The 25,681-nt window shown below is 31.9% G+C and overlaps 1 protein-coding gene across 1 annotated transcript in view; it reads left to right on the top strand.

The window, feature by feature from the left end:
• LOC106880113 (uncharacterized) overlaps window positions 1–25,681 on the top strand; it is a 191,305-nt gene that overhangs the window by 128,676 nt on the left and 36,948 nt on the right. The window contains exons 6-9 of the mRNA XM_052971017.1: window positions 7,812–7,903; window positions 15,300–15,353; window positions 21,543–21,621; window positions 24,194–24,251. Of these exons, the coding sequence (XP_052826977.1) occupies window positions 7,812–7,903; window positions 15,300–15,353; window positions 21,543–21,621; window positions 24,194–24,251 (283 nt within the window). The remainder of the gene's footprint in view (window positions 1–7,811; window positions 7,904–15,299; window positions 15,354–21,542; window positions 21,622–24,193; window positions 24,252–25,681) is intronic.

Below are 25,681 nucleotides of genomic sequence, written 5' to 3' on the forward strand. Positions count from 1 at the left end.
TATATATATATATATATATGACGACTGTATATGTGTGTATATATATATATATAAAAACTGTGTGTATATATAAAAACTGTGTGTATATATAAAAACTGTGTGTGTATATATAAAAACTGTGTGTATATATAAAAACTGTGTATATATATAAAAACTATGTGTGTGTATATATAAAAACTGTGTATATATATAAAAACTGTGTATATATATAAAAACTGTGTGTGTATATATATAAAAACTATGTGTGTGTATATATATAAAAACTATGTATATGTGTGTATATATAAAAACTGTATGTATATGTGTGTATATATAAAAACTGTGTGCATATGTGTGTATATATAAAAACTGTGTGCATATGTGTGTAGGAAGTGATCACATTTCTAGATACTGCTAGAAAAGCCTTGTAGGTAATGCAGTTTCTCTTAGAGGATTTAATTAACTTCAAAGCCAATTATATCATATGTACACACTATACATCTATATTAATAAATCCAATATGTGTTCTAATTAGATATTTCATGTCTTCATAGACATCAATACACTCAATACAGTGGTTGAATTTAATGATAGCATTTCAATGCGATAACAGCCAACACTTTGCTTTTGAAGGGAGAGAGACTGTTAATAATTTCCCATTGTTTACAAAGGACACTACCATTGCCAAGGCCTTATTGACATCTAATATTAAAGTTTATGTGCTCCAAGTCTTTGCAGCCATTTCATTGTTATTATTGGAATTCTGTTTAAGAATATGCTTTGTTATAAGAATGCTGTAGCCATTGAATAGTTATAGTATTGGCTGGTTATCTGTTTAATATTTCATTTAGCTGTTGAGAATCTGGTTTTTGATTCTGTGAATCAGACATTTTAATTATCTCTTATTATTACCCTCCTATCGGGTGACTATAATGAGTGGCATCAAGAAGAGAATCTAGCTGTAAACCACTATCCCATCGAACCCATGCCAGCATGGATGGGCCAGGCATAAATTGATGATTGTCTCATAACCATTGTCTAACTTCAATAAGTTAGAATGACATTCTACTCAAAGATAACTGGTTGATTTTTTTTTTGTTTTTGTAAAATAAGAGCCTGTTTGATAAGTGGGTGAAGATACATATTCTATTGCATTTTGTTTCCCATTCTCTGGAATAGTGTTATTCCTATCGTTAACTCGATCAAATTCCACTCCTTCCCTTTTATCTATCACTAAGTACTAAACTCTATTATCTTTTATTTATTTCTGTCATTCAACTGCAGCCATGCTGGAGTGTGGCCATTTCCTTGAAGGCGTTTTGTTGAACAGGTCAATCACAGTACTTATTATTCTGTCAAACTCCTTTGCCAAACTGCTAAGTTATGGGATGTAAACCAACCAACACCAGTTAAGTGAGGGTTGTGAGGGGAACAAACACTCACGATGAGCTTCCATACAGTTTCTGTCTACCAAGTTCACAAGACATTAGTCAGCTCATAGATAGAGTAGACACCTGCCCAAGGTGCCATGCAATGGGACTGAACCTGAAACCACATGATTGAAAAAGTTTTTAAAACACACACACACACACACACGCACACGCACACGGGTGTAAAGTCTAATTAAGCTAATTGTTTGTTTATTCAATATCAACATTATAAATCTTAGAAATATTAATTCAAGAACTAAAGACATGAACAGAATTCTATTACTGAAAAATCAAATGCTTGATAGTTGTGAGTTTTTAATAAGACTTTAAGGTGTTTAACATTTCAATCCTTTTAAAATGTTTTGATTTTAAAATTTTGATATTAAAATATTAATCTCTATTACAAGTGGTTCTGGTAAAAATAGTTTTGTCTAGTTTTCTCATTTATTTCTTATTTCTTTATTGCCCATAAGGGGCTAAACAAAGAGGGGACAAACAAGGACAAAAGGATTAAGTTGATTACATCAACCCCAGTGCGTAACTAGTACTTAATTTATCGACCCCGAAAGGATGAAAGGCAAAGTTGAACTTGGCGGAATTTGAACTCAGAACATGAAGACAGACGAAAAACCGCAAAGCATTTCACCCGGCGTGCTAACATTTCTGCCAACTCACCGCCTTATTTCTGTTATCATCATTTAACATCAGCTGTCCATGCTGGCATGGGCTGGGCAGTTTGACCAGGGCTAGCAAGCTTCAGTCTGATTTGGCATGGTTTCTATGACTAGATGTCCTTCCTAATGCCAATTACTTTACAGTGTGTTGGGTGCTTTAATGTGGCCCTGCCATGAGTGCTTTACATCACCAGAAGGATTGGTCTTAACATTCCTGCTGTGGAATGCTTGTCTTGAGTACTGCAAGGTGCCAGGCATCTCAGTCCTTTCTCATCTCACCTGAAAGATTCAGCATCCTGAGGTCATTCATTCTTCAGTACTTTATCCCATGTTTTCCTGGCTCTCCTATTTCCACATGTTCCATCCATTTTAAGAGATTGCCACTTAATATGCAATTATAAACAATGACTCTTTCACAAGTTTTCTTTGGTCAAGTTACACTGTAAGCAACTTCTATTGTCAGCACTTTCTCCAAGTATATATGATCAATTCCGTATACGTCCAACTATATAGTTTTCCTTGCATGCATCATTGCCATGTTTACTGAGATGCTCTTACAGCCTGCACACATTCTTACTGGGGAAAAAACACGACTGTAATTTAGAGGATGGTATTTCCCAGCATTTTAAGAACTTCAGAGAAAGTGTTTACATAATGGTAAAATCAGAAGGTTCTGAAATGCAGTCTCTTGATTGACAGATGCCGTTTTGCATGGCTATCCAATCTTAATTTTCGGTTTTTAAATTGTAGTCATACTATATTGGTTAGTTAATTAGATCAAAAGAATGCTAATTTGGAAATAGCTATTTTGAAGTCAAATATATATAAATATAAATGCACTTCAATCTATGAACGCCAATAATACTTGTTGAGTGATGACTATTTTTGATTCCAAATATTGAAACTTAGGATCAAAAACATAAATTTTGAACTGCTTATGTTTTTTAAGTGTATTTTATTATTTTAATGTACTTGCTTTTCATCTCATGTGAGAAATATGCTTCATATTTGTGTTAGAATATTCATGATCTGTGTATAATTTTGACCTAATCTACTGTATCTTTTAGATAAGCACAATTCAGCTTTGTCAACATGAAAAAAGAAATTAATTTGTTTGCAGTTAAAGTAATAAATAAATTGCTTTATTTTATTCAAATCAATAAACAAAAATTTGGGTGAAGGTGAATGGTTGGTTGGTAAATTTGTCAAGACCTAAACTTTGAACAATGTCAACATGTTAGCAGAGAAGAGCTAAAGTGTAAAGCAAATACATAAAATGTAAAGAAAATTAGCTGTAGAAAGTCAGAGCTAATTATTGATTTTTCCATTAATGCCCTCCTTTTGCAATATTTTAACTGATAAAAATTCTATGCATTATGTTACTGAAACTGAGCAACCAAAATTTGATTGATACACTTTTGTAGTAAGTTCAAATATTTGAATACAGCATTTAGCATGTGAATGAAGAGGAAAGTCTTCTTTGATGATTTATTATTGACGAAAGTTCAATATTTTGTGCTGACTATATTTCTACCTGGTGTATAACCAGCTTTATTGACGTTTGTGTGTGTGTGTGTCATCATCATCATCGTAGTTTAACGTCCGCTTTCCGATTACTTTAAATAAAAGTTGCTGAATGACTGATTTCTTCAATTATTTTACACTTGGTATTTCAGGTATAGGGGCAATTACTTTAAGCTAGTGGGTTTCCATTGTGCTGCCTCTGACCTGATTTCTATTCTTTGATGTATCTTTTGTATTCCACTTACATAGGTAATTCTTTCAAGAATAGCATAACTAGTGTTTTCATTTCCTCTTGCCTACAAACTGGAAACCTTACGATTTTCTAAGAAACCAATATTCTAGATATGAGAAAAGTAGATATTGCTGAAATATGAGAACTGGACTGATTGTTCTATCATTATCTAACATGGGGTTTCTGCTGACCTAAGTTTCAGTTCCTTCAAGGTCAACTTTGCATTACATTTTATGGCTGGGGGTGGGGGCATTAAGAGCTAATAATATGCTGGAGTCAATTACATTGGCCAAAACTCTTCTGTCAGATAAAAAAAAAAAGTTTTTATTCTTAAACAAAGGAAATCAATATCATATTGCAATTTGAAAGGCTATTGGAATTGACAGAAACAATATAGCTGTCTAGTGTCTTACTCAAACATCAGAAAATTTTAAAATCAGAACCAAAGCTTACTTTGGCATAGTGAAAATATATATACTTGTGTTTAAATCAATAGAGATACAGAGATAGTAAGTTTACTATATAATATTTGCAGCATCTAGTTAGACGCATTAACATTTTTACTCTAAATTCTGTCTATGGGAGTTGTTTTTTTTTTACCTATCCATTACTGTTTTCAAATACCAGTAATATACTGAGATTAAATAGTTTCATAAAAAGAAAAAACCCAAAAAAACTGGACAACTTCTTTAAAAGAAATCTTGTCAGATATGTCTATGAAGTCATTGTCAAATGTTCGTCAGTTATAGTGCCTATGTTTTTTATACTTGCATGAGTTGGACAGAACTAGTTAGGCAATAGAAAATCTGATTTCCACATAAGTTAATATTTCCCCATTGCCAGATGTTTTTTTTTAATGGAAAACTGGGAATGAAAGATCACTTGGATGGCAGTAACATTCATTTACAACCATCATATGATGTCAAGGCAAGGAGAAAAACAAACATGCATGCACACTTACATGATGGGCTTCTTTGAGTTTCCATCAACCAAATTCACTCATAAGGCTTCAGTTGATGTAATATTTGTCAATGGCTGTGTGGTTAAGAAGTTTGCTACTCGACCACATGGTCACGAGTTCAATCTGCATTCCCAAACATTAAATCAATGTTTCATATTTAGTTGGAGAGGTATTATTTGTTTACTGCATTTAGTTTGCCAACATCTACTTCTTGTTAGGTTGGGATTATTATCAATACTGTATAGTTGGTTCAGTATAATATAGTCTTGTTTAAAAAAAAAAATGAAAAACTTACTTTTGGCTACTGGTACATAGATATTTTAGCTTTTTCTTTCTCTTAAAAATTTCTAAAAAAATTTCTGTTTTTTTGGTCACATTTTGCTTAGAAATCTGTATAATACTTTCAGCAGCTATGGTTATCTAGGTAGTTGGAAAATGTCATCTTGCCAAGGATCCTCTAATTCATGTAGTTTTATATTTGATAGCCATCTTTAATAAAGCCTGAAAGAAATTAGTTCATCTTAAGTATTTCTCATTCCTGGTCATTCTCACAGGAAATTATACTTATAATTCCAGATATTTCAGCTAGTTGTCTTATTTTTCTAAGTGTTAATGTTTATCTCTTGATCTTAAACTGCTATATTTATTTTGTGGTTAATGTGGCCACATTAACACAAATTCTGAATCAACAACCTGTAACAAACTCTTGATTCTTAGTTGAGGCTATTGTTCCATTTATGTTCCTAATTCCTTTGGAAAAGATGTGAACATTACTGCTTACCTAATATTCTCCCCTATAGAACATGTTTATTGTAAGAAGACAATGATTTGCATTGTCAATTGCCTAATCAAACTTTATAGTGAATGAATCTAAGAGATCTCTTTAAGAGTTCCTACATGGCAAATAGACCGGATTTCTATTTGGTTTTGCTAGAAATTCTTTCACTTGCAGGAATTACCCTACAGCCATTGATTCTTATCTGTTATGGATTGTATTATATAACCCATAATCACAGTAAAAGCATAGTGTTTGCTGAAGTTTCTTGATCATCTGACCATATTCATCTGATTCTCTCTCCCTCAGCTTGTTATAAACAAAATTGTACAATCTTATTTTTGTCCTGTATTCATTCCAAATTAGTTGTCTGCTTACTTCATACCTTTATTTTTGGAACACCTGCCAGTATTTTCATATTCTTTCTCATTAGTTTTTTTCTCTTCACTTTTATTGAAGCGAACTATTTGAAATATTCTTAATGTTACTAATGTTACAAATTTAGTATATATTTCTGATTTCTATTTTAAACATTTACTTCTTTCACAAAGATCTTATTTTAGACTATATCTGCATTGAAAATTAAACTAAAAAGTTGTATAGAAGACAGCTACAAAAGCAATTTCATCTTTGGGAATGTAATCTCATTGAGTGTGCGTGTATGCATCTAATGCACATATATATGTTTAGGTAGCTATGTAGCTCACTTGTGTTCTTTTGGGATTAGAACATCAGCTAATAGAATGCTTTTATTAGAAACAACTGAAATAAAATAGCCAGAAATGAACACAGGATTCACACCTAAACTTCTCTGAATTTTCTTTCATGCTAATCTAACATCATGGCTGATTAAAATGGTCTTAATGTAAAAGTATGCTTATTTTTGTTTGCACCTTCAATTAGTATTTTTTATTTTTGTTACAAGCCATTAAATCCTAGTTAATTTCTCACATTTTTTTTTTTTTTTTATTCTTCAACTGTTTCTAGAAGGTAATTATCTTACATTTCTGTTATTAGCTACTTATTTTCAAGTAAGGCTCTTTTAAATTTACTCATTTTATAGATGTCTTTTTTATCTCTTTATTTGTTCATTTATTTTTCGGTTCCTTCATAAGCAAAGAACTCTCGAGCATTTTATTTACTTTGCTTTCTAAGCTATTCATAGCAGTAGCAGTAGATTTTCCTCAATTTTGTAGCATGACTTCAGTTACAAACCATTTGTTCCCATTTTATATTTCTCTTTGTTCTGATTTCATCAATAGTTATTCATGGTCATGTACTTGTATCAATAATGAAAAGCTTACGTGTATGAAATAGTTTTGTTTTGGTGTTTTAGATTCAAGCCTGTGCTTAATAGGATCTTCATACTGTCTTAACCCATATATACCCCTGGTTGCGTTTTCACAACGCAAAACCTGCTCCTACTTATTTGGACATGAACTCACTGGGAAGCATCTGACTGAGCATATGAAATGTTCACTAGGTAGACACTCGTGACTAACAGTTGCATACTGTCCTTCTCTTCCAGATTGTGAAAGCTTACCATAACTTTTAATCTAAATATAGTAAAATTTTAAGACTTCATTTTTTATGGGCATATATGGTTTAATAACTTAAATATCTTACTCAAACTAATAGAAATATTAGGAGGTATCAACCACATCATATATTCCTTGACTGATGCTAAAATGTAAGAAACGAAGTCTGAATTAAAAAGAAATATCAATATACTTTGATGTCAGTGACCTTCTCATTAATTCTAGAATGATTTGTTTCTCCCATTAAATCCAACTTTATATTCACCCTTTATCTCTTGTTCTCAGCCTTTACCTTTCACCTTATTCTCTTCAATTTTTCTTTTCCTAGTTCTGCTTTGAGATTTTTTCTCCAAGCAAAGAACCCAGCATTTTTATTCCATTATCTTGAAATATAATTGTCTTTGACATATTTATGTTGACTAAAATATTGTTAAAGACAAGAGATAAATTTGGCTTGAAAAATTAATTCTACTTCCATTTGAGTTTCTGCTTCAGTTTTTAAAAATATTCCTGCTCCAACAGCAAAGTTTAAATTTCTAGACTTACCAAAATTACCCCAGTCAAGATTTTAAGTTTGCAAGAAAATATGTTGACCTTTAATGTTTAAAATGTATCTTCATATTTTATATCTTGACAAATCTGTTACATTCTTTCAACAAAATATTTTCTATTAAATTTCATTTCTTTAAAATTTCCAGTATTCCTTGGTGGTTCCTGTAATCCAACAACTTGGCGTTCTGATTGTGCTGTCCCATATTTAGAAAAACAAGGTATCAGCTATTTCAACCCGGTAGGTAACATTAGACTGTTTTGTTTCACTATTCCTCATTTTGCTCTGTCCATTGATGTTAGTAGGTAATCTGCAGTTAATACAACTACAAGTAACCAACCAGATGAATGAGATTATCATTTGGCCACTTCAAAGTACATCTGATGACTTGGTTTTGTTTTTTGGTATGAACTTTATTGCATCAAAAGGCTGAATAGAATTAATGGTCTGTTTATTTACTGTTTATAACTGTTAACTAGTTCTTCTATAAGGAAAGGGGTTCTTGAACAATAAAATAATTATTGCATCTAACCAACAGTTAACCCTTTTGCATTTAGATTACTCCGTAAAATGTAATGCTAATTCATTCACAATGATTTGAATTAATTGTGCATTATCATAGGTGTAGGCATGGCTGTGTGGTAAGAAGCTTGCTTCTCAACCACATGGTTCTGGGTTCAGTCCCACTGCATGACACCTTGGGCAAATGTCTTCTAAGCCTCAGGCCAACCAAAGCCTGGTAAGTGGATTTGGCAGACAGAAACTGAAAGAAGCCTATCATATGTAGATATTTGTGTGTCTGTGTTTGTCCCCCCACCAGCACTTGATAAACAATGTTGGTGTGTTTATGTCCCTGTAATTTAGCAGTTCAGCAAAAGAGACTAATAGAATAAATACTCGGCTTACAAAAAATCAATCCTGGAGTCGATTTGTTTGACTGAAGGTGGTGCTCCAGCATGGCCACAGTCAAATGACTGAAACAAATAAAAGAATATCATGTGGCTTTGAGAATTCAATGTGACTTTATTTTTTTTAGAATGGCATTGTACGGTAGGTGTGAAAGGCCAAATTGGTCTAGTTTGAACATAAAACAGAATATTTTGGCTGGATATTGCTGGGTTAAGAAAGAAATACCCAAAACCTGTAAAAGAAAAACTGTAATTTTATGAATCACAGAAACCCTTATTTTGAAAACCTGTTTTTAGCTAAAATAACTGAATGCAGAAGTGTTGTGGTCAACAAAAGCAGCTTACTCATCTGATGTTACTTAAATAATATAAAAATCAACTGAACCGCAAGGGAAGGATTAGAATTGGGAACTTGTCACCCATTATTCTCACTGGAATAGTATATCCTGTAATTATTTTTTTGGCTTCCACTTAAACTTTCAATAACAGCTTTTCAGATTTTTAATGATATCTGAGAGTAGTTTTGCATTGAAAGTAGTAAAGAATGTTTTATTAGTTGTTGGCATTTAAATAAATAGTATTGCACAAAAAAAGAAAATTGGTCCATCCAGTTGTAAGCTAAATTGAAGGTGTTAAAATACTGTAAGTCAAAGCAACAATATTTATGACTAAAATTTTTAATGTGTACAAGGAACCCCCTAATTTTTGGGGCTTAAAATTTGGAAAAGGGTTTTGTAAGGGATTCTAATACTATCCATGTATAAGAAACTCCTATATTTTTTAAACCTAATTTTTGACAAAAAAGGGTTCCTTATACATGTTAAAATATGGTGTATATGTTAGACACATAATCCATAATTTATTGGCTGACTTATTACAGACGAAAAAAGTCTTTGAGTAAGAAATTCTATTTCATTTTTTAAGTTGGTTTCAATTTTGTAAAATATTCCTCTTCCGAGAACAAATTATAATTACTAAATTTTTTAAACCATCAATTGTCTCTTATAACTATTTCAAGAGGTTGTTTTAGACTCAGGTCTTGGTGTTTTATAGTAGTTCTTTTTTCTGTAGGCATAAGGCTTGGAATTTTGGGGGAGAGGGCTAGTTGATCATATCTACCATAGTGCTCTACTGTTATTTTATTGACCCCAAAAGGATGAAAGGCAAAGTTGACCTGAGCAGAGTTTGAACTCAGAATGTAATCAGTCAGAAATTTGACAAAGCATTTTTCCGTGCATGCTGATGATTCTGCCCACTTGCCACTTTCAATGATTTAAAATTTTGGCACAAGGCCAGCTGCTTTAAAAGAGTAGGTAAGTCGATTACATCAATCCCCCAGTTTTCAACTGGTACTTAATTTATCAACCTCAGAAGAATAGAATGCAAAGTCAAGTTCAACAGAATTTGAACCCATATATGTAAAATGTCAGAACTGTTGCTAAGCATTTTCTCCGACTCATTAATAATTCTACCAGCTTGCTGCCTTTGTAATAATAATAATTATTATTATAACGATGATAATGATAATAATAATACTTCATGAAGATCATTAACATTTGACTTTTGCTTAGAGGCAACTGTTAATATATTTCTAGCACATTGTTAATTTCATAGTTGGTGCTTCTGTTTCTCCATTCTCTGCATTACTTTCTCCCCCACCCCACCCAATAACATTTTGTTGTAAATGTTAGATTTAATATGATAATCCAACAACCACACAAAGAAAAAAAACAAAATCTTCATCAAAGTAAAAGTTGTTGTCTGTGTATAGTGAACTCTGGAAATTTCTATTTGATTAAATATCATTCCATTCAATATCTAAATAGTAAATGAGAAAATGGACAGATGGTGATAAAACAGATAGTGGAAATACCGAAGCATTGTTATTGAAATATAAGCAAAGAGGTGGAAAAAAGAAAAACTATTCATTTCTTGATTAGGTCTTGTTAAAGCCAATGTTGAATACATTTTTGTTTCTTTACTATTGTGGTAGCTTTCCTCTTTGAATTAACTTGGTCAGCAACAATGTCTTTTCCTGTCTCATTGTTTTCAACAGTCTTCAGTCAGTTTTTCTTATACTCTTCTCAGGAAGGAACAAGCTTGAATCTGAACAAAATCAAAATATTAATAGTGATTAAATTTCCCTAAAAACATTTATTCTGTGTTCCATGATAATTAGTTTAGAGCAAGCTGAGATATTTATTACAATTATATATAGGTACTGACATGGCTGTGTGGTTAAGCTTGCTTTGCATCTGCAGGGTTTTGGGTTCAGTCCCACTGTGCAGCATCTTGGGTTTGTATCTGCTACTGGGTCAAACGATGCCTTGTGAGTGAATTTAGTAGACTCTGTGTGGGACCCTGTTTGTGTGTGTGTGTGTGTGTGTGGTTATCCCCTACTACTGCTTGACAACCTGTGTTGGTTTGTTTACATCCCATAACGAAGCAGTTTGGCAAAAGAGAATGTTAGAATAAGTACCAGACTTAAGTACTGGAGTCGATTTGTTCAACTAAACTCTCAGTGTCTCAGCATGGCCACAGTCTGATGACTGAAACAAGTAAAAGATAAATTACATTTAAACTACATGTTTAATATCAGTTTTTCTTTTTTTAATTAGCAGTCATTAGTATTTTAATCATTCTAATTTTCTTTTGGAGTTGGTGTATCATTAAAAAAAAAAGAGCACAAAACCTTAGCTTTCTTTTCAATTTTAAAATGAAACTTACTTTATAATTACATAATCTCGAGGTCTTAGAAAACAAACATTTTAATAGATCTGTTTACAGAATTTGTGGAGTTGATTTTGATGCTGGAGTGAGCTGTTTGTCTGGATACCTTTAAATTTAATAATCTTGTGAATTTTCCACTCCAAGAGGCCTATCATTTAAGCTTTGACAGGAAGTGCAATTTTTTGTTCGTTAAAATTTATAAAACAAAGAAAACTAAATTGAATATCATATGAAGTTAATACATTGTTTTCCTCTAAACACTTGACTTACGTGAACCAGCTGAACTTCTAACAAATATTTTTTTCTACTTCTCCTGTCATTACCTTCTTCTGCTTTTCCTAATCTCATTGTCTTCTGCTTCACATTTCTCCAAATATTTGTATTTTATTTTGTTTTTATTTTGTTCATCTCTCTGGAAATGTTGTCATTCATTTAAAGTTCACTCTTTCTTTATTGACATTTTCTCTTCACTGAATCATTATTACTGGTGAAATGTTGATACACTTTGATTACTTCCTAGAATGTCATTCTGAAAGTAAAAGAGATAAAAATAACTTTTTTTATAATTCTAAATATTCTAAGATAATCATGTTTTATTCCAAATAATTTTTACATAAGTCTTTCTGCAAAATACGTATTTATTTTATTGACAAATATTACTTAAGTTTGAGCAACCAGACAAAGTTTAAGTCATGATCATTTGAATATCTGTTTTCCATGTTGGCAGAGCTTTGGATGGATATTCAATACATACTATTTGTATTGATCTAGTGTTCTCATTAACAGTGCACGATATTCTGAAATTTAAGATTATTTCCTTGTATATTTTTATCTTTATTGGTTTTCCTTTTTGAGTGTGTGTGTATTGTTTTTGTTAGTTTTTGCTACCCAGTAGGTTGCTTATATTTTCCTATGTCAACAATTAGTGCAGCATCTTCTCTTGCATATATTGCATATTTTCCCTTAATGTGCAACTACCTTTTCTGATGGATGAGGATGGACATTAGCCATTATGAATAATACCTTGTTCCATAATATTAGCAAGGTATACTTCTTTGATATTCTAACATATATGGATTTAATTTTAGATAGATATTTTACTTTCTGTCTTGCAAGCTACTCAGCAACATCACTAGTGCTGATGGCTTGAAAAAGAACCAAGTATACACTGTAAAGTGTTTAGCATTAGGAAGGGCATCCAGCCATTGAAATCCTGTCAAAGCTGTCATTGGAGCTCACTGGATATTGTCAAACCATTGAACCTATGACAGCATGATAAAACAGACATCAAATGATTTTTAACATTGCTATGTCAATTAGACTGTCTTAGCAGCATTGTATGAATAGCTAGTTCGAAAAATGTTTCCATAGAAATTGTATTTTACAATTTAGAATATATTTTCTTTTTTATACTACAAATTCTAAGCAGATTTGTTGATATTTGAAAATTTACAACAACTCTGATAAATTCTCTAAAACTCCTTGCACTGTTTTGATATTTCTGTTCTGTGAGTGTTGCTCTAATAGCTGTATTAGAGCTGTACTCTTTGGAATGGCATAAAACCACAAACTCCTTTTATTTCTTTCTCTACAAATGATATTTCTCATGTGAAGTTTTAGCATTTGGGTCACTCTTAGCTGGAAGTGTCTGGTTACTTTATTTTTCTGCTTCAAATATATTCTGGCCAAAGATAGGTGAATTCCTTGCCCTTTGTAAATTATTCTGTTTATTTAGTAATCTTGTTTGTTAATCTTATTGTTATTAATTTAAGAGTTGTACAATTTCTAAGTTACTGCCAACCCTTTTTAATGACTTGGATGAACAGATACTGGTTCTATATCAAAATTGTATCTTTTTTTCTTCACTTTTAAATATTGTACAAATTTTCAATTCATTATCCTTTTCCCCACCAAACTGATTTTTAAGTACTGTAAAAGCCCATGTAATTTTTGATCACTTTTTTTTGCTAAAACAAAAATAAATTTTAGGGGGTGTGTAAATTACATGAGTGGATCGTTTCCAGAATTTTTTTAGATTATTTTTTGTTGAAAAATGACATACAAATGTAAACATTCATATGGGAAGTTGACTCATTTAATGTCAGAATAGGTTTTTACAGAAAAAATGAGGTTGACTTTTATTTATGCTGGACAGTATAATGCTTACTTTTTCTGTATAAATTTACTAAAACCATTAAATGGTTAATTGCTTTTTGAAGTTTGACATTCATGCTAGTAATCATGGTCTGGGCCATATTTTACATTGCTTGGAGTTTCTATCTGTCGTAATGAAGCTTGACAATTTCTTTAAATAGATCAGTTTTTCTCTGCTTAAGAAGTCTAGCTTGCGTTTGCCTCCAGGAAGCTATTGCTTACTTTCTCCACATTAGGACAATGAAATTCATCACTGCTACTAGCCCTTACTGCACCTAACGACAATATCATGATTCATCCTTGTGCATGTAAACTCACTAAGTGAATATGAATTAGCGTTCCTACAGAAACTTTAATTTACCTTATACGATGTTTAATGTCATTTCACATTGATGTTGAATTATGCAGCAATCTTATGTTCTCTTCATAGAACACTTGTAATGTATGTATTACCACTTTTGGCATAGTAGATTTTTGCTATTCTTATGTCTCCTCACAGATGTGTATATTCTAACAAGTTGCTTCTTAAATTTCGCATCTCTCTTGTTCAATAAACACTGAGTTAAACTTGCAAAAGCTGTTTATTTTCACCTTTCGATTTTTGTTTATTTTAGCAGGTTACCAAACTATCAGTTTGGTCTCCTGGCTAAAACGGTAATGACAAATTTTAAAGTTTGCTTGACATTTTATAAGTGAGAAAGAGATTAAAATTTCAATACTCCATATCAAAGTTTCTGACAAGAATATGAAGAAAATCAGATCTTGAGACAAGACACTTTCAAATAATCAGAATTCTGTTTACATAATCAGTTTGATCGGTCACCTTCCTCTGTCGGTTGAGTAAAGTGTCATCCAAGCTGATGTTTATTGGTAATTAAACTTAGTTTGCAACACTTGTTCGTATTTATCAGCTTTGTTTTTGTTAAGAATTATCAACAACTTTTCCTGTGATTGTGATTTGAGAAGACTTATAGAAGTATGCTAAAGATCAGACATAATCTCTTGTGGGCAAGAAATGTAAAATAAAGTTTATTATAAACACAAACACTTCATAATTTTATAGCTTTCAGTGTGATACCTGTTAAGCAGAAATTATTTTTATTCAATGAAAATTTAATAAAATCTAATAATTGAAATTATGCTAGATACAACTAAATTGAAAACCTTTTCCCTCTGGCCATATCGGTAATTCTGAAAACTTTTGGGTGTGAGTTTTACCTGAGTAAAAGCTTTCTTTAACAATTTTTATTCTGAAAGTCATCTGCATAAATTACACAGGTGTGCAAATTACATGGGTTTTTACAGTAGTTTTCTAGACTGGCATTGATAAGATAGAGTTGATGTGTATCTACTGAACTGAATTGTTTCTTCCATCTCTGCATCCTTAATTCTTTTTTGACCTGTTATTTTCTTTAAAAAATAGCAAAAATGAGGCCAAAAGTAGAATATTTTAAACCTGTATTACGATATTAATTCTTAGCAACTTCTAACTTTATACACAAATATATATATAAAAAGGGGTGTTGTTTTTCAGTCCTGAATCACCTGATGAGGTTACTTTATGGTCAGATATTCTATACATGACCAACCAGACATTTTTGTAAACCCAGGAATACATTATCCATTATACCTCCACCTTTTTCTTTTCTTTAAGTGGTTGCATGCTTTAAAGGAAATCTGGCTGCTATATCTTGTAGGTCAAATATAGGAGTTTCATTTATTTCAACTTATTTCATTTTCCTTTATCAGATAATTTGTTTAGGTATATTCTTGATAATCTTGATCTAAACTGAGATAATACTGATAAAATTCAGCTAATAGGTTTCTTTTTCTCTTTTTACCAGCAAGTGGAAAAATGGGACTTCCATCAAATAGGAAAAGAACATGAGGCCAAAATGGTATGTAGGAAAATCTTTCTGAAGGCTCTTTTTAAATCTATGAAAATGTGAAATGTTTTTCTTGCTTCATTAATCTTCTTTCATCCAAAATATTTTGAAACATTGACATAATTAATCCTCAACATCTCTTAGAATAGATAAATCTACCTTTGAGTTTCAAGAAAAAAATCCTTTAGAAAACAATGTGTAAAGCAAGTATTTATGAATGAATTGTCATCCTTTAACTCTGCTGGTGAAAGTAAATTTGACAAGCTAGTGGCTTCTCCAAAACATAAGAGACGGATTTTTATGGATTACTTCTAAAATAAACTAGTGCAGTGATAAAGAATTGCAAAGAGACTAAGCAAAAGAGGAATAGAAACAAAGTGAAGCAGTAAAAATTGTATGCTATCTTTATTTCTATCATGAAACTACTAAATCAGGGGTGGGGAAATTTTTTTTAGTGTGGTGGGCAAAATTTTCCTAAGAGAAAGGTCTGCTGGCGGATCACAAATTCTAACTCTTATATCGGTATAAATGTTGTATATATCTATGTATAATTCGATATATATTAATAAAGGTAAGTTTAAGACATTAGATTATGTAATTTCTTCATTAATGCTGCCATTGAATTTAGGATGTTTGTATTACTTATGAGGTATTCTATACTTTTCAGCTAGAGTCTCAAGGGGGTGGTACAAACCTAGCAATATGTGTTTTATAGTAATAACAAAATTTTTATTCAAATGGCAATTACCAGACGATTCTCTGTTCGAGTCGAACCATTTTAAGTCATAGTGGAAACACAACCTATGTTGCAAATAGGCATGCAAATATTGTATAAATTTTGAAATTGAAAAATTTACTGTATTTTATATATACAAGTATAGCAGCCTGCAGATGCAATAAAATGGGCTCGCGGGCACAATTGTGTCTGCAGGCAGGGGTTTTGTACACCCCTGTACTAAATCTATAATTGTAAACCTATAGTGTAGTAGTCATGCAAACAGAAAGAGTATATATAATCCTTGGGCAAGCGTCTTCTACTATAGTCTCAGACTGACCAAAAGAGCATCATCTGGCCATAGAAAAATCTACTTCAATGAATTTCGTTTAAAAATATGATGCTCAAAACAATGATTTTATATAATCTTGTCATCTGCTTGTCTCTTGGATCTGAGGATCAATTTTTCTTCCTGCATGAATATTTGGACCTTTAATGCCAGTGGGGAAATGTGGCTAATGAAGCCAATCCTCACATAGAACATGTGGTTGAATTGGCTACATGTGAATGTTGAAGTCGGTTGTGGTTGCTGCAGTCTGGCCTTTTGTTGTCATTGTCTCCCCTGCTCCTCCTCTTTTCTCTTTCAAACAATATTATATTATGTTATGTTTTGTCGGTTGGTTACAGTCATCTCAAAAGCCAGGGTGTCAAAGCTGGTGTGCCTTAGAGTTGACTTTAGCTCATCTTTGTAGTGTTGAAAATCTCCTATTTATCTTTTCCCAGTTTCCAGTTCACAAGAGGGAGAGGGTACAGTGAAATTGCAATGGGTAGTGGAGTATTTAATATTTTAGATAATTCTTCTTCAGAATAAAGATGACAGAAGGTTAATAAAAAATGAATTTGAACTAAGATTTAGTTGAAAGCAAAATGTTCATTTAAACCTGTTATGAATATGAAACGCTCCTTCCTTTTCTTTGAGTATGTGGATCCATGTGTGTGTGTGCAGAGATGCTGCCCACTGTTTAATGGGTAATGAAACGGCCTGTAATCTTGAAGCTCCATAGCGACCAGCCATATACAACTTTTTAAAAGTATCTAACCACACCTTACACCACTGGTAGTTTTCAGTTTTAGAACATCATGTAACAAAAAAAAAAAGTCATTAATATTGCCAGAAACATGTTGGAGAAACCATCTTAGAGAAATGGTTTATATATTTCATGCTACTACACAATCTCATTAAGACACAGTAACTTGTTTAATTTAATGTCAACCAACAAATCCTCTCTGTACATAGTGTATATTATATCCGGTGCATTGGCAAGTAAAAGTAAAGCAATATATTTCTTCCTACAATGACTGAATTAAAATGATGAATGATATCTTAGAATTTAAATCAAATTTTTTAAAAAAGGGAGAAAAAAATATCTAATTGAAGCCTAAAATAAAAGAAACATCAAGCATTCTGCTTATTATCATGTTAGATCAGAATATGTATCAAATATAGGAAATTACATAAAATTGAGAAAACAGTGGATTGTAATTTGAATGAATTTAGATACGGAATCTTTTCTTTGACGTGTCTGTGACATGGAGAAGGCATTTTCTTTGAAAAATGTATTTTTGTTTCTTGTTGCTGTTTTGTTTTATCAGTGCAACTCTGGGAATCAATCTAATGGAATGGAATATATCATTCTTATTAAATATAGTTTCTTTGAAATAGTCTTATCTACTTTGTCTTGGAACTAATAGGGGAATAAATGGCTGTGTGTGTGTGTGTGTGTGTGTATCTATCTATCTATCTATATATATATATATATATATATATATATATATATATGAAATGTTAATTTTACGGTTGGAATTTTCAGAATAAGACATTTACTGGTGGTGGTAGTGGTGAACTCAATGCTAAAAGTAAATTCAAATTTATTGTAAGATTAGTTTTGACAGGAACTTCAATTTTCACCTAACAGTTTATACAGACAGTTGTGCAATTTTTCTTTTTAATATTATATAGCAACAGAAGCAGTATTAATACCAAAAAGCTATCTGGATATCCAACTTAATGTGGATGTTTTGTTAGAACACTGAGAGGCAAGTATTTGGTATTCCAACAAAGCCTCCATGTTCAGCTGGATATAAAGATTGCTCTCTTTCTCTCTCTCTCTTTCTCTCTCTGTATGAATGTATGAGGGCATATGATGCACATTTCCCCCAAAAAATTCTCAATCACCCTACATCCTATATACAAATTTTGTGGTGGAGGTCTAATTACTTGTTTTAATGCATTCAAAATTATTTTCCTAGTGCACTGTTGAAATTGGGAAACATCTAATATGCCCATGCATTTTTTTTGCCATCAAATATCCTTTGTATTTGTATGTTTATGTACAAGTGGGTGCTTGAAAGTTCCTGGCTTTGGATAAAAGAAAATACAGGAGGATCAGTTAATTATGATTTTATTCAATATATTTCCCTCTCAGATTCACACACATATTGCAGTGTTCTTTCAGTTTTCTAAGCCCTGTAAAAGAACTCAGAAGTTTGGGCCTCCAACCAGGCCTTTTGCGATATCCTTAAAGCCAAGAACTTTTCAGCACCCCCTCGTATGTATATAATATTGTAACAGTTTAAAAGATCATTCTCATTTTAGCCCTAGACTGGGGTGAAGGAAAATTTCTCATCATTGGTTGAATAAGCTGTTAGGTGAAACTTGAAGCCCCATGTACACACATGCACACAAGAAAAAGCAAGTTTATCTGTTCATGATTTTCTTAACTTCTTGAGAATAACTTCATAAAGAATATGGTAAATAAGATACTTATAGAATTAAGATATTTTAATGCAAACAACATTTTGGTTATATAGATTAAATTCTTCAATTAGATTACTATAAAATAACTAGCAATGGGTCAAACTACATGTGAATTGTAAATATCCAATAATTGCCATTTGTTATGCAAATATTGTTTAAATTTCTGCATTTGTTTTCCATTAGGATTTTCAAAATTCAGTCACAGCCTCTGTCTTTATCCTTCCATATGTCAGTACTAATCTCTATGGGAAATTTCCAATAATTCAATAAGAACAACGCATTGCACTTATGGCATTCTTTTAGATGTGTTTTCCAGGCACAGATCACTAAGATGCATCATATTTGAACACTGGCAGTACTGAGAGAAAATTTTAGCTTATTAGCTGTAACTCACATTTAAATGATGTAACAGTAGGTGCAGGCATGGCTATGTGGTAAGAAGTTTGCTTCTCAACCACATGGTTCAGGGTTCAGTCCCATTGCATAGCCCCTTGAGCAAGTTTCTTTTACTCTACCCTTGAGCTAACCAAAGTCTTGTTAGTGGATTTGGTTGAGGGAAAAACTTAAATAAGCCTGTTGTATGTATTTGTGTGTGATTGTTTGTCCCCCACCCACTGCTTGATAAGTGTCAGTGTGTCTACATCTCTATACTTAGTAGTTTGGCAAAAGAGACTGATAGGATAAGTACCGAGCTTATTAGGGTAGTGTCCCAGTGTGGCTGCAGTCTAATGTCTGAAACAAGTAAGATATAAAAGATAACTGAGCCATATTAGATAAGCAGTAACATAGTCATATTAGCCATAACTTCTTTGCTGGGAACCTTTTTTTTTTTTTTTTTATTCCAACCTGCTTGAGACTTTTCTGAATCTATTATACAAACTTATTGTTTTTAAGTGATCTAAATTAAAATTTTGCATCAAAATTTCATTTTGTGTTTCAAATACTGACCTAATAATGACAAAGTAATTTCATTAAATTCTTCAGGATTTTCAAAATTGAAACAAAAATAGTGTATTTCATCAGAACTGTGGTAACATAAGGGTTGATTATCTGGCCTGCTTATATATCAAATGTATATATATTTTTGATGAACCTTCATGTGACCTGTCACTTTATGATGACTTTCATGGATCAGTTTTAAGTATCTGGAAGATTTGCATTTCAAAATAAGATGCATCTTATTTGCTTTGTTTGTTTCTCAGTTTTGTGTGTTAACAAGAGTTTGTTAAACAACATAACCTTTAATTTTTCTCCGATAAAATCACAGCTCATAGGATTGCCAAACTATATTAAGTAGGAAGATGAATTCTTTTGGAGATTTTAGAAGAAACTGAATTGAACAGCTATTTACTACCCAAAGAAATCATTCCTACCAATGGTTATATGAAAAATGCAATCTGCATATACTTACAATTGAAAGCTGACCACTGTTGGCAAATATTCTGTTTTCTTGCAACAAAGGATTAGAATTACAATTGAGTTCCACTCAGATCTACATCTGATTGTATTCAACATGGCCAATGCAGAAAACTCATTTCAACACACACACACATGCATGCATGCTGCTCACTCACTTTACAATTGGCATGACAATGACATCACTTTGATATACACATTTCAAAATATTGTCTGAAGGAAGACTTGAAAAATAACTATATCAACCTTAGTTTAAATGAAAATTTGACTCAACAACCTTGGTTTTAGATATATCTTGCTGGCTATGGCTTTTATTTAACTGATATACCTCAGCTTGAGCTAATCAGACCATCAGATGAACTTTTCACTGGAAATATATCAGTATTCTCTATAAACACTAATTAATCCCGATACACAGTAAATGTGTATTGTGAAATCCCTATGTTAAAGAGCCTATAAATTCTCTACAAATGAAGCAATGTAAAAAGAAATGAGTAGAATAACACAATAGATATAAATAAACTAAAAACCAATCTATAAAGTCTTTTTTAAAAACCCCATATGAATCTAGTAAAGTCAAACAGCTACACAGTCTATTAGATGGAGCAAAAAGATTCAGTCTATAAAATTGACAAACTTTTCGTGAAAAAATGAAGAACATAAATCTGAATACATGCAATCACAAACTTGGTATTAATGATGCTGTGATAATGATATTTAAGTGTTATCAAACTACAAAAGCTTGAACAAATGTCAGATGACCAATGTAATGTACAAATTCAGAAAACTGAAAGTGGCAAACATCATGACTATAACATTAAAATCAGATACACTTTTTATGCCAGCAGACTATATTTACAACAAAGTGGGCATTGAAACACATTACTTATCAAAAACTGAAATTAGATAGAAAAATTACTAGTTAAAACAATTATTTTACATAAAATTCCTCTAAATCTAGATTAGGCTTAACTTTGTTAATAGGAAAACGGAATGCAACATTTAACATAGTTGTAATATATATATTTAGCTGCTTCCACTTTTATTGCTGATTCTGTCAGTTTAATATGAAGCGCCTGTACACGACTTCTCCACCTCTTGGTTTCAATGCATACATACGATAATAAGATATTTTGGAGATTTTTTTTTCCTTTCCTTTTACATTATGAGATCTTATTCAGAAATTGATGAATAGGTGTCTTTTTCTGCATCTCTGCTAATGTTTTCCCATTTTTCTTTTCTTTCTCTGTAGGCTTCGGAAGTGTTGTTGTTTGTCATTGATAACCGAACCCGTGCAAGTTCATCTTTGATTGAAATAGCTTATTCAGTTGGTATGTATGTTTTACATTGTGCATTTACATAATTTACATGTATACACACACACACACACACACACACACTCTCTCTCTCTCTTTCTCTGTCCCTCATTCCATTGTCTACATTTCATTATGCACATCTATACTATGCTATATATGTTACCATTAACGTAACCATTTTGTGGCTGTTATTGTAACTAATACTAATACTGCATTCTACATTAGCTGAAACGGTAAATCCAAGTTCCATCCATTAATGAATCCAGATTAAGCACTCAGTGTTTTACTGGCTTTTGTTTTGTCTCCACTATCATCGCATTGTCCTATATAAAATTGTGTCCTATATAAAATTGTGTCCTATCATCATAAAACTTCAGGAGGCAGAAAAAGATACTGTATATACATATCTGTATGTGTACACACACTTTTACTTTTCCTGGGCAATTCACTTGTAGCTATGATGCTGCCATATAATTTGATGTTTTGTATCATTTCACCTATAACTTAAGAGTTTGATAAAGCCCCAAGCAGAGCTAAAAGAGCTACACTGTAATTGCTAATCCTTTCTTTGCTTCATTAATTGGATCTACATCTCCAAAATTCCTTCTAGTAATTTCTTAATAGATAATTTTTGAATATCAAACTTTGATTTCTTCTCTCCCAAATGTACTTGTTAAAAGCTGTGTTAGAAAAGTACTGCAAATAATCAGAAATGCAGTGAACTTGTAATTAGTTTGTTGGATCCCAGTTTTTAAACAAATCTTCAGTAAATCTTCAGTAAATGCTATTGTTTTGCAAATGTATGTAATATATAAATAGTATAATCATTATCTGAAATATTAAAATTCTTGCTCCGTTTTAGAGTGGTTTTAAGATCTGTTTCACTATAGTTTAATGTTAAGTAAAAATGTTGACGTACAGATTATAAGGAGATAAGTTTTTATTGTTACATAAAGCCAACATGGAGATATATATACAAACAGTTCTTACTCAATGTACATAGTATATGATATGCATGGTTTCACTTTAGCATGGTTTAGGTCAAAACAGATATACACCATGCACAATAACCACTTATGCTCGTTTCAATAAATGATTAGTTTCTTTTTATTATTATACCATTATAAAAAAATATCTCTATTGTTTTACATGGTTTTGATTTTACCATGAGTGATGGAACCAATTTACTGTGTAAAACAAGGGACAAAAGTATATATTAAGCAAACATCAGTAGGCTTGTATTTTGTATTTAGTTAGAAGTTAGTACTTCTGATGAATATCACATCCTATAATTTCACTACTTAAATATGAAGGACAGATAATGCTCTTTTAAAAACAATTGCTTCCATTTCAATTTTAAACATCTGAAATTTGAAATGGCGTTACAATTTACTTCCAAAAACATGGAAATTATTCATGACTTGACCCAATAGAAATATTTTCCAAATCCTCTTTTTTACCACTAAACCTTTTTGTTCTCCTTGTCCTGAGTTTCTCTTGCTCTTAAGGTCTTAATTACCATTTCATATTAATAACACTAACCCTTACTATACAGGAACCAAGTACACTGTTCTACGTATGTACTTAAAACACTGGGTCAGAGTTAATTTGGGTTTTTTTTTCCTTATTTGTTTTTTCTTTAGTAGGACAATTACTGGAATTCACATTTCATATGACCTAGTATGCACACTTAGTTATTGTTTACATAACTTGGGGATATCAATTTCAGCCAATTTTAACAACTTAATAAAGTATCTGCATGTTAGTACACAAAAATTTAATCAGTGCAGTAAGGGTTAATCAAGATAGGTCTATCTTGTCAGGAATTGCAACCAATAGATAGTATCAGCAATTTGAAAAATAAACAATGGAATTGTAGTTTCCTTAGTTCAGCGAGATCAACTGCTGTCATCATCATCAGATAAGTCTATTCAGAGCTAGCCTTGGGCTACACTACAAAAAACTATGATAATCTAGGTAATAAATCTTAATAAATAACAAGTCTTTGTTTTTCATCTCTTTAAAATTTTTGTCATTTTTTTAACTATACTCCATTAACCTCTTCATTCCAAGTACTTATTCCTTTAAGGCTAAATGCATCACTGTATTTACTTCACAGTAAACTTTGACCGTTGATGCTGCAATGTTCAATGAAGAATTACTTACTGCAGTGAACCAAATATAAAACCAATTCCTTTTACTGATATGTCACCTGATTGAATAGACTTAGTATAGGTTTCTCAACTGCGATAACGCTAGCTTTTTATTTTATTTTCCATAATGTATCTAGTACAACATTATCCAATGTATCTTTCATTTTTTTTTCTTTTTAAGATAGTGTGATTTGACCACTATTTCTAGCCCTACTGAGTCTTGTTATTGTTTAACACCATGTCATTGAAGCATTCTGACCATACTTTATTTTTGTTCTTTTTTTTCTTACTTTCCTAGAACTATATATTTTTAAAGACAGTTGTTTGCGATATGAGTGAGATTTAGCTGCTATTTCTAACAGGTTGAATGACCACATAGAAACTCTCTCATTGATTCCATGAATGTTTTCTGACAATGTTATTTTCTCTTCCAGGAAGCCAAAGACAGGTATTGCTTGTAATCCATGATAATGAGAGCAAGATCCCAAAAAGGTAAAAACACTTTTGTCTTTTAGGATTTGTGATGTTTCTTGGCCTGGTATGAATGCCAACACTTCACATTTTGAAATTCTATTACTATTTTTCTGATTTCATGTTTCAAATTGAAATTTGTCCTAATACTTATTCACACTAGATATGTTATCAGTTAAACTGTTTCTCTCTCTCTCTCTCTCTCTCTCTCTCTCCATGTTTCACTTGATGTCTGCATATACATATGTGCACCTCTGCAAAGATAAAATTATAAGTTTGTGCATGCATGCACACACACTATTGATTTTGGTGAATTCTAGTAAGCTGCAGCTTTTGATCTAAATGATTCTTTCACTGTACTAATTTTATCATCAGCTCTCTCTTTCTCTCTCACACACACACACACACACACACACAGCTTAGTTGTACTTAGTATTTGTATTCATGGAAGTATGTGTTGTAAACTCTGTTCAATGTGTGTTCATGAGTGTTAGTGTGCATATGTGCTTGTATGTAAATATATTGATACAACTGTGCACTTATGTACATTGCTGTGTGTGTGTGTGTGTGTGTGCGTGCGTGTGCGCGCGCGTGCGTGTGTGTGTGTGAGAGAGAGAGAGAGCATGTGTGTTCATGCGCACATGTTTGTGTGTGTCTATATCTCATTTAATTCCCTTCCTTTTTATTTTATCTCGTCTATTATACCTGATAGGCAGAGACTGTGAATATCTGAGATTTGCCAGAGCAGATTTAGTTCCATGGCATTAAAAATATGGCTCTGAAGAGTTGATGACAAATGACATTTGCTTGAAGAAGAATTATAGATTTAATCTCATTGATATTTATCTCTAGCTTCTTTTATTCTTATCCTACTTTGAATAAATATATTTTTACCAAGTAATTACATGAAGCGGCAAATATAAAAATATATATATATATATATATATACAGAGATGCACAGACATGCATATATATATATATCCATCCTTAAAGTTTTAAAATCAATGAATGAAAACACAAGATGTTACATACTGACAATACATAAAACTTAGAGGAAATTATGCCAAAATGTATGTGTGTGTGTGTGTGCTTGTGATTTTTTTTCTGTCTGTTTCCTTAACTTCTGCTTCAAAGACTCAGCAGCTTATAGCCATGTTATTAGTATACTAGTAATTCAAGTGGTAAAACCTAAATAAATATACAAATTCTTTTTTTTTTTTTTTTTTCTGTGAATTATGACACATTGTCTACATAGCTGTATGCTATCAGCCTTCAGTAACACACCAAGTTCAGTAAAATTTAAGCTTAGTTTCAAGATATGCTACCACTTTGATATTTGTGCCACATCGAGTTTCTTTCCACAATGTTGTTTTAAACATACAAACACACTCTCTCTCTCTTTCTCTCTCTTTCTCTCTCTTTCTCTCTCGTTCTCTCTCGTTCTCTCTCGT

The sequence above is a fragment of the Octopus bimaculoides genome, chromosome 1, assembly GCF_001194135.2.
Source record: "Octopus bimaculoides isolate UCB-OBI-ISO-001 chromosome 1, ASM119413v2, whole genome shotgun sequence".
Lineage (NCBI taxonomy): Eukaryota > Metazoa > Mollusca > Cephalopoda > Octopoda > Octopodidae > Octopus > Octopus bimaculoides.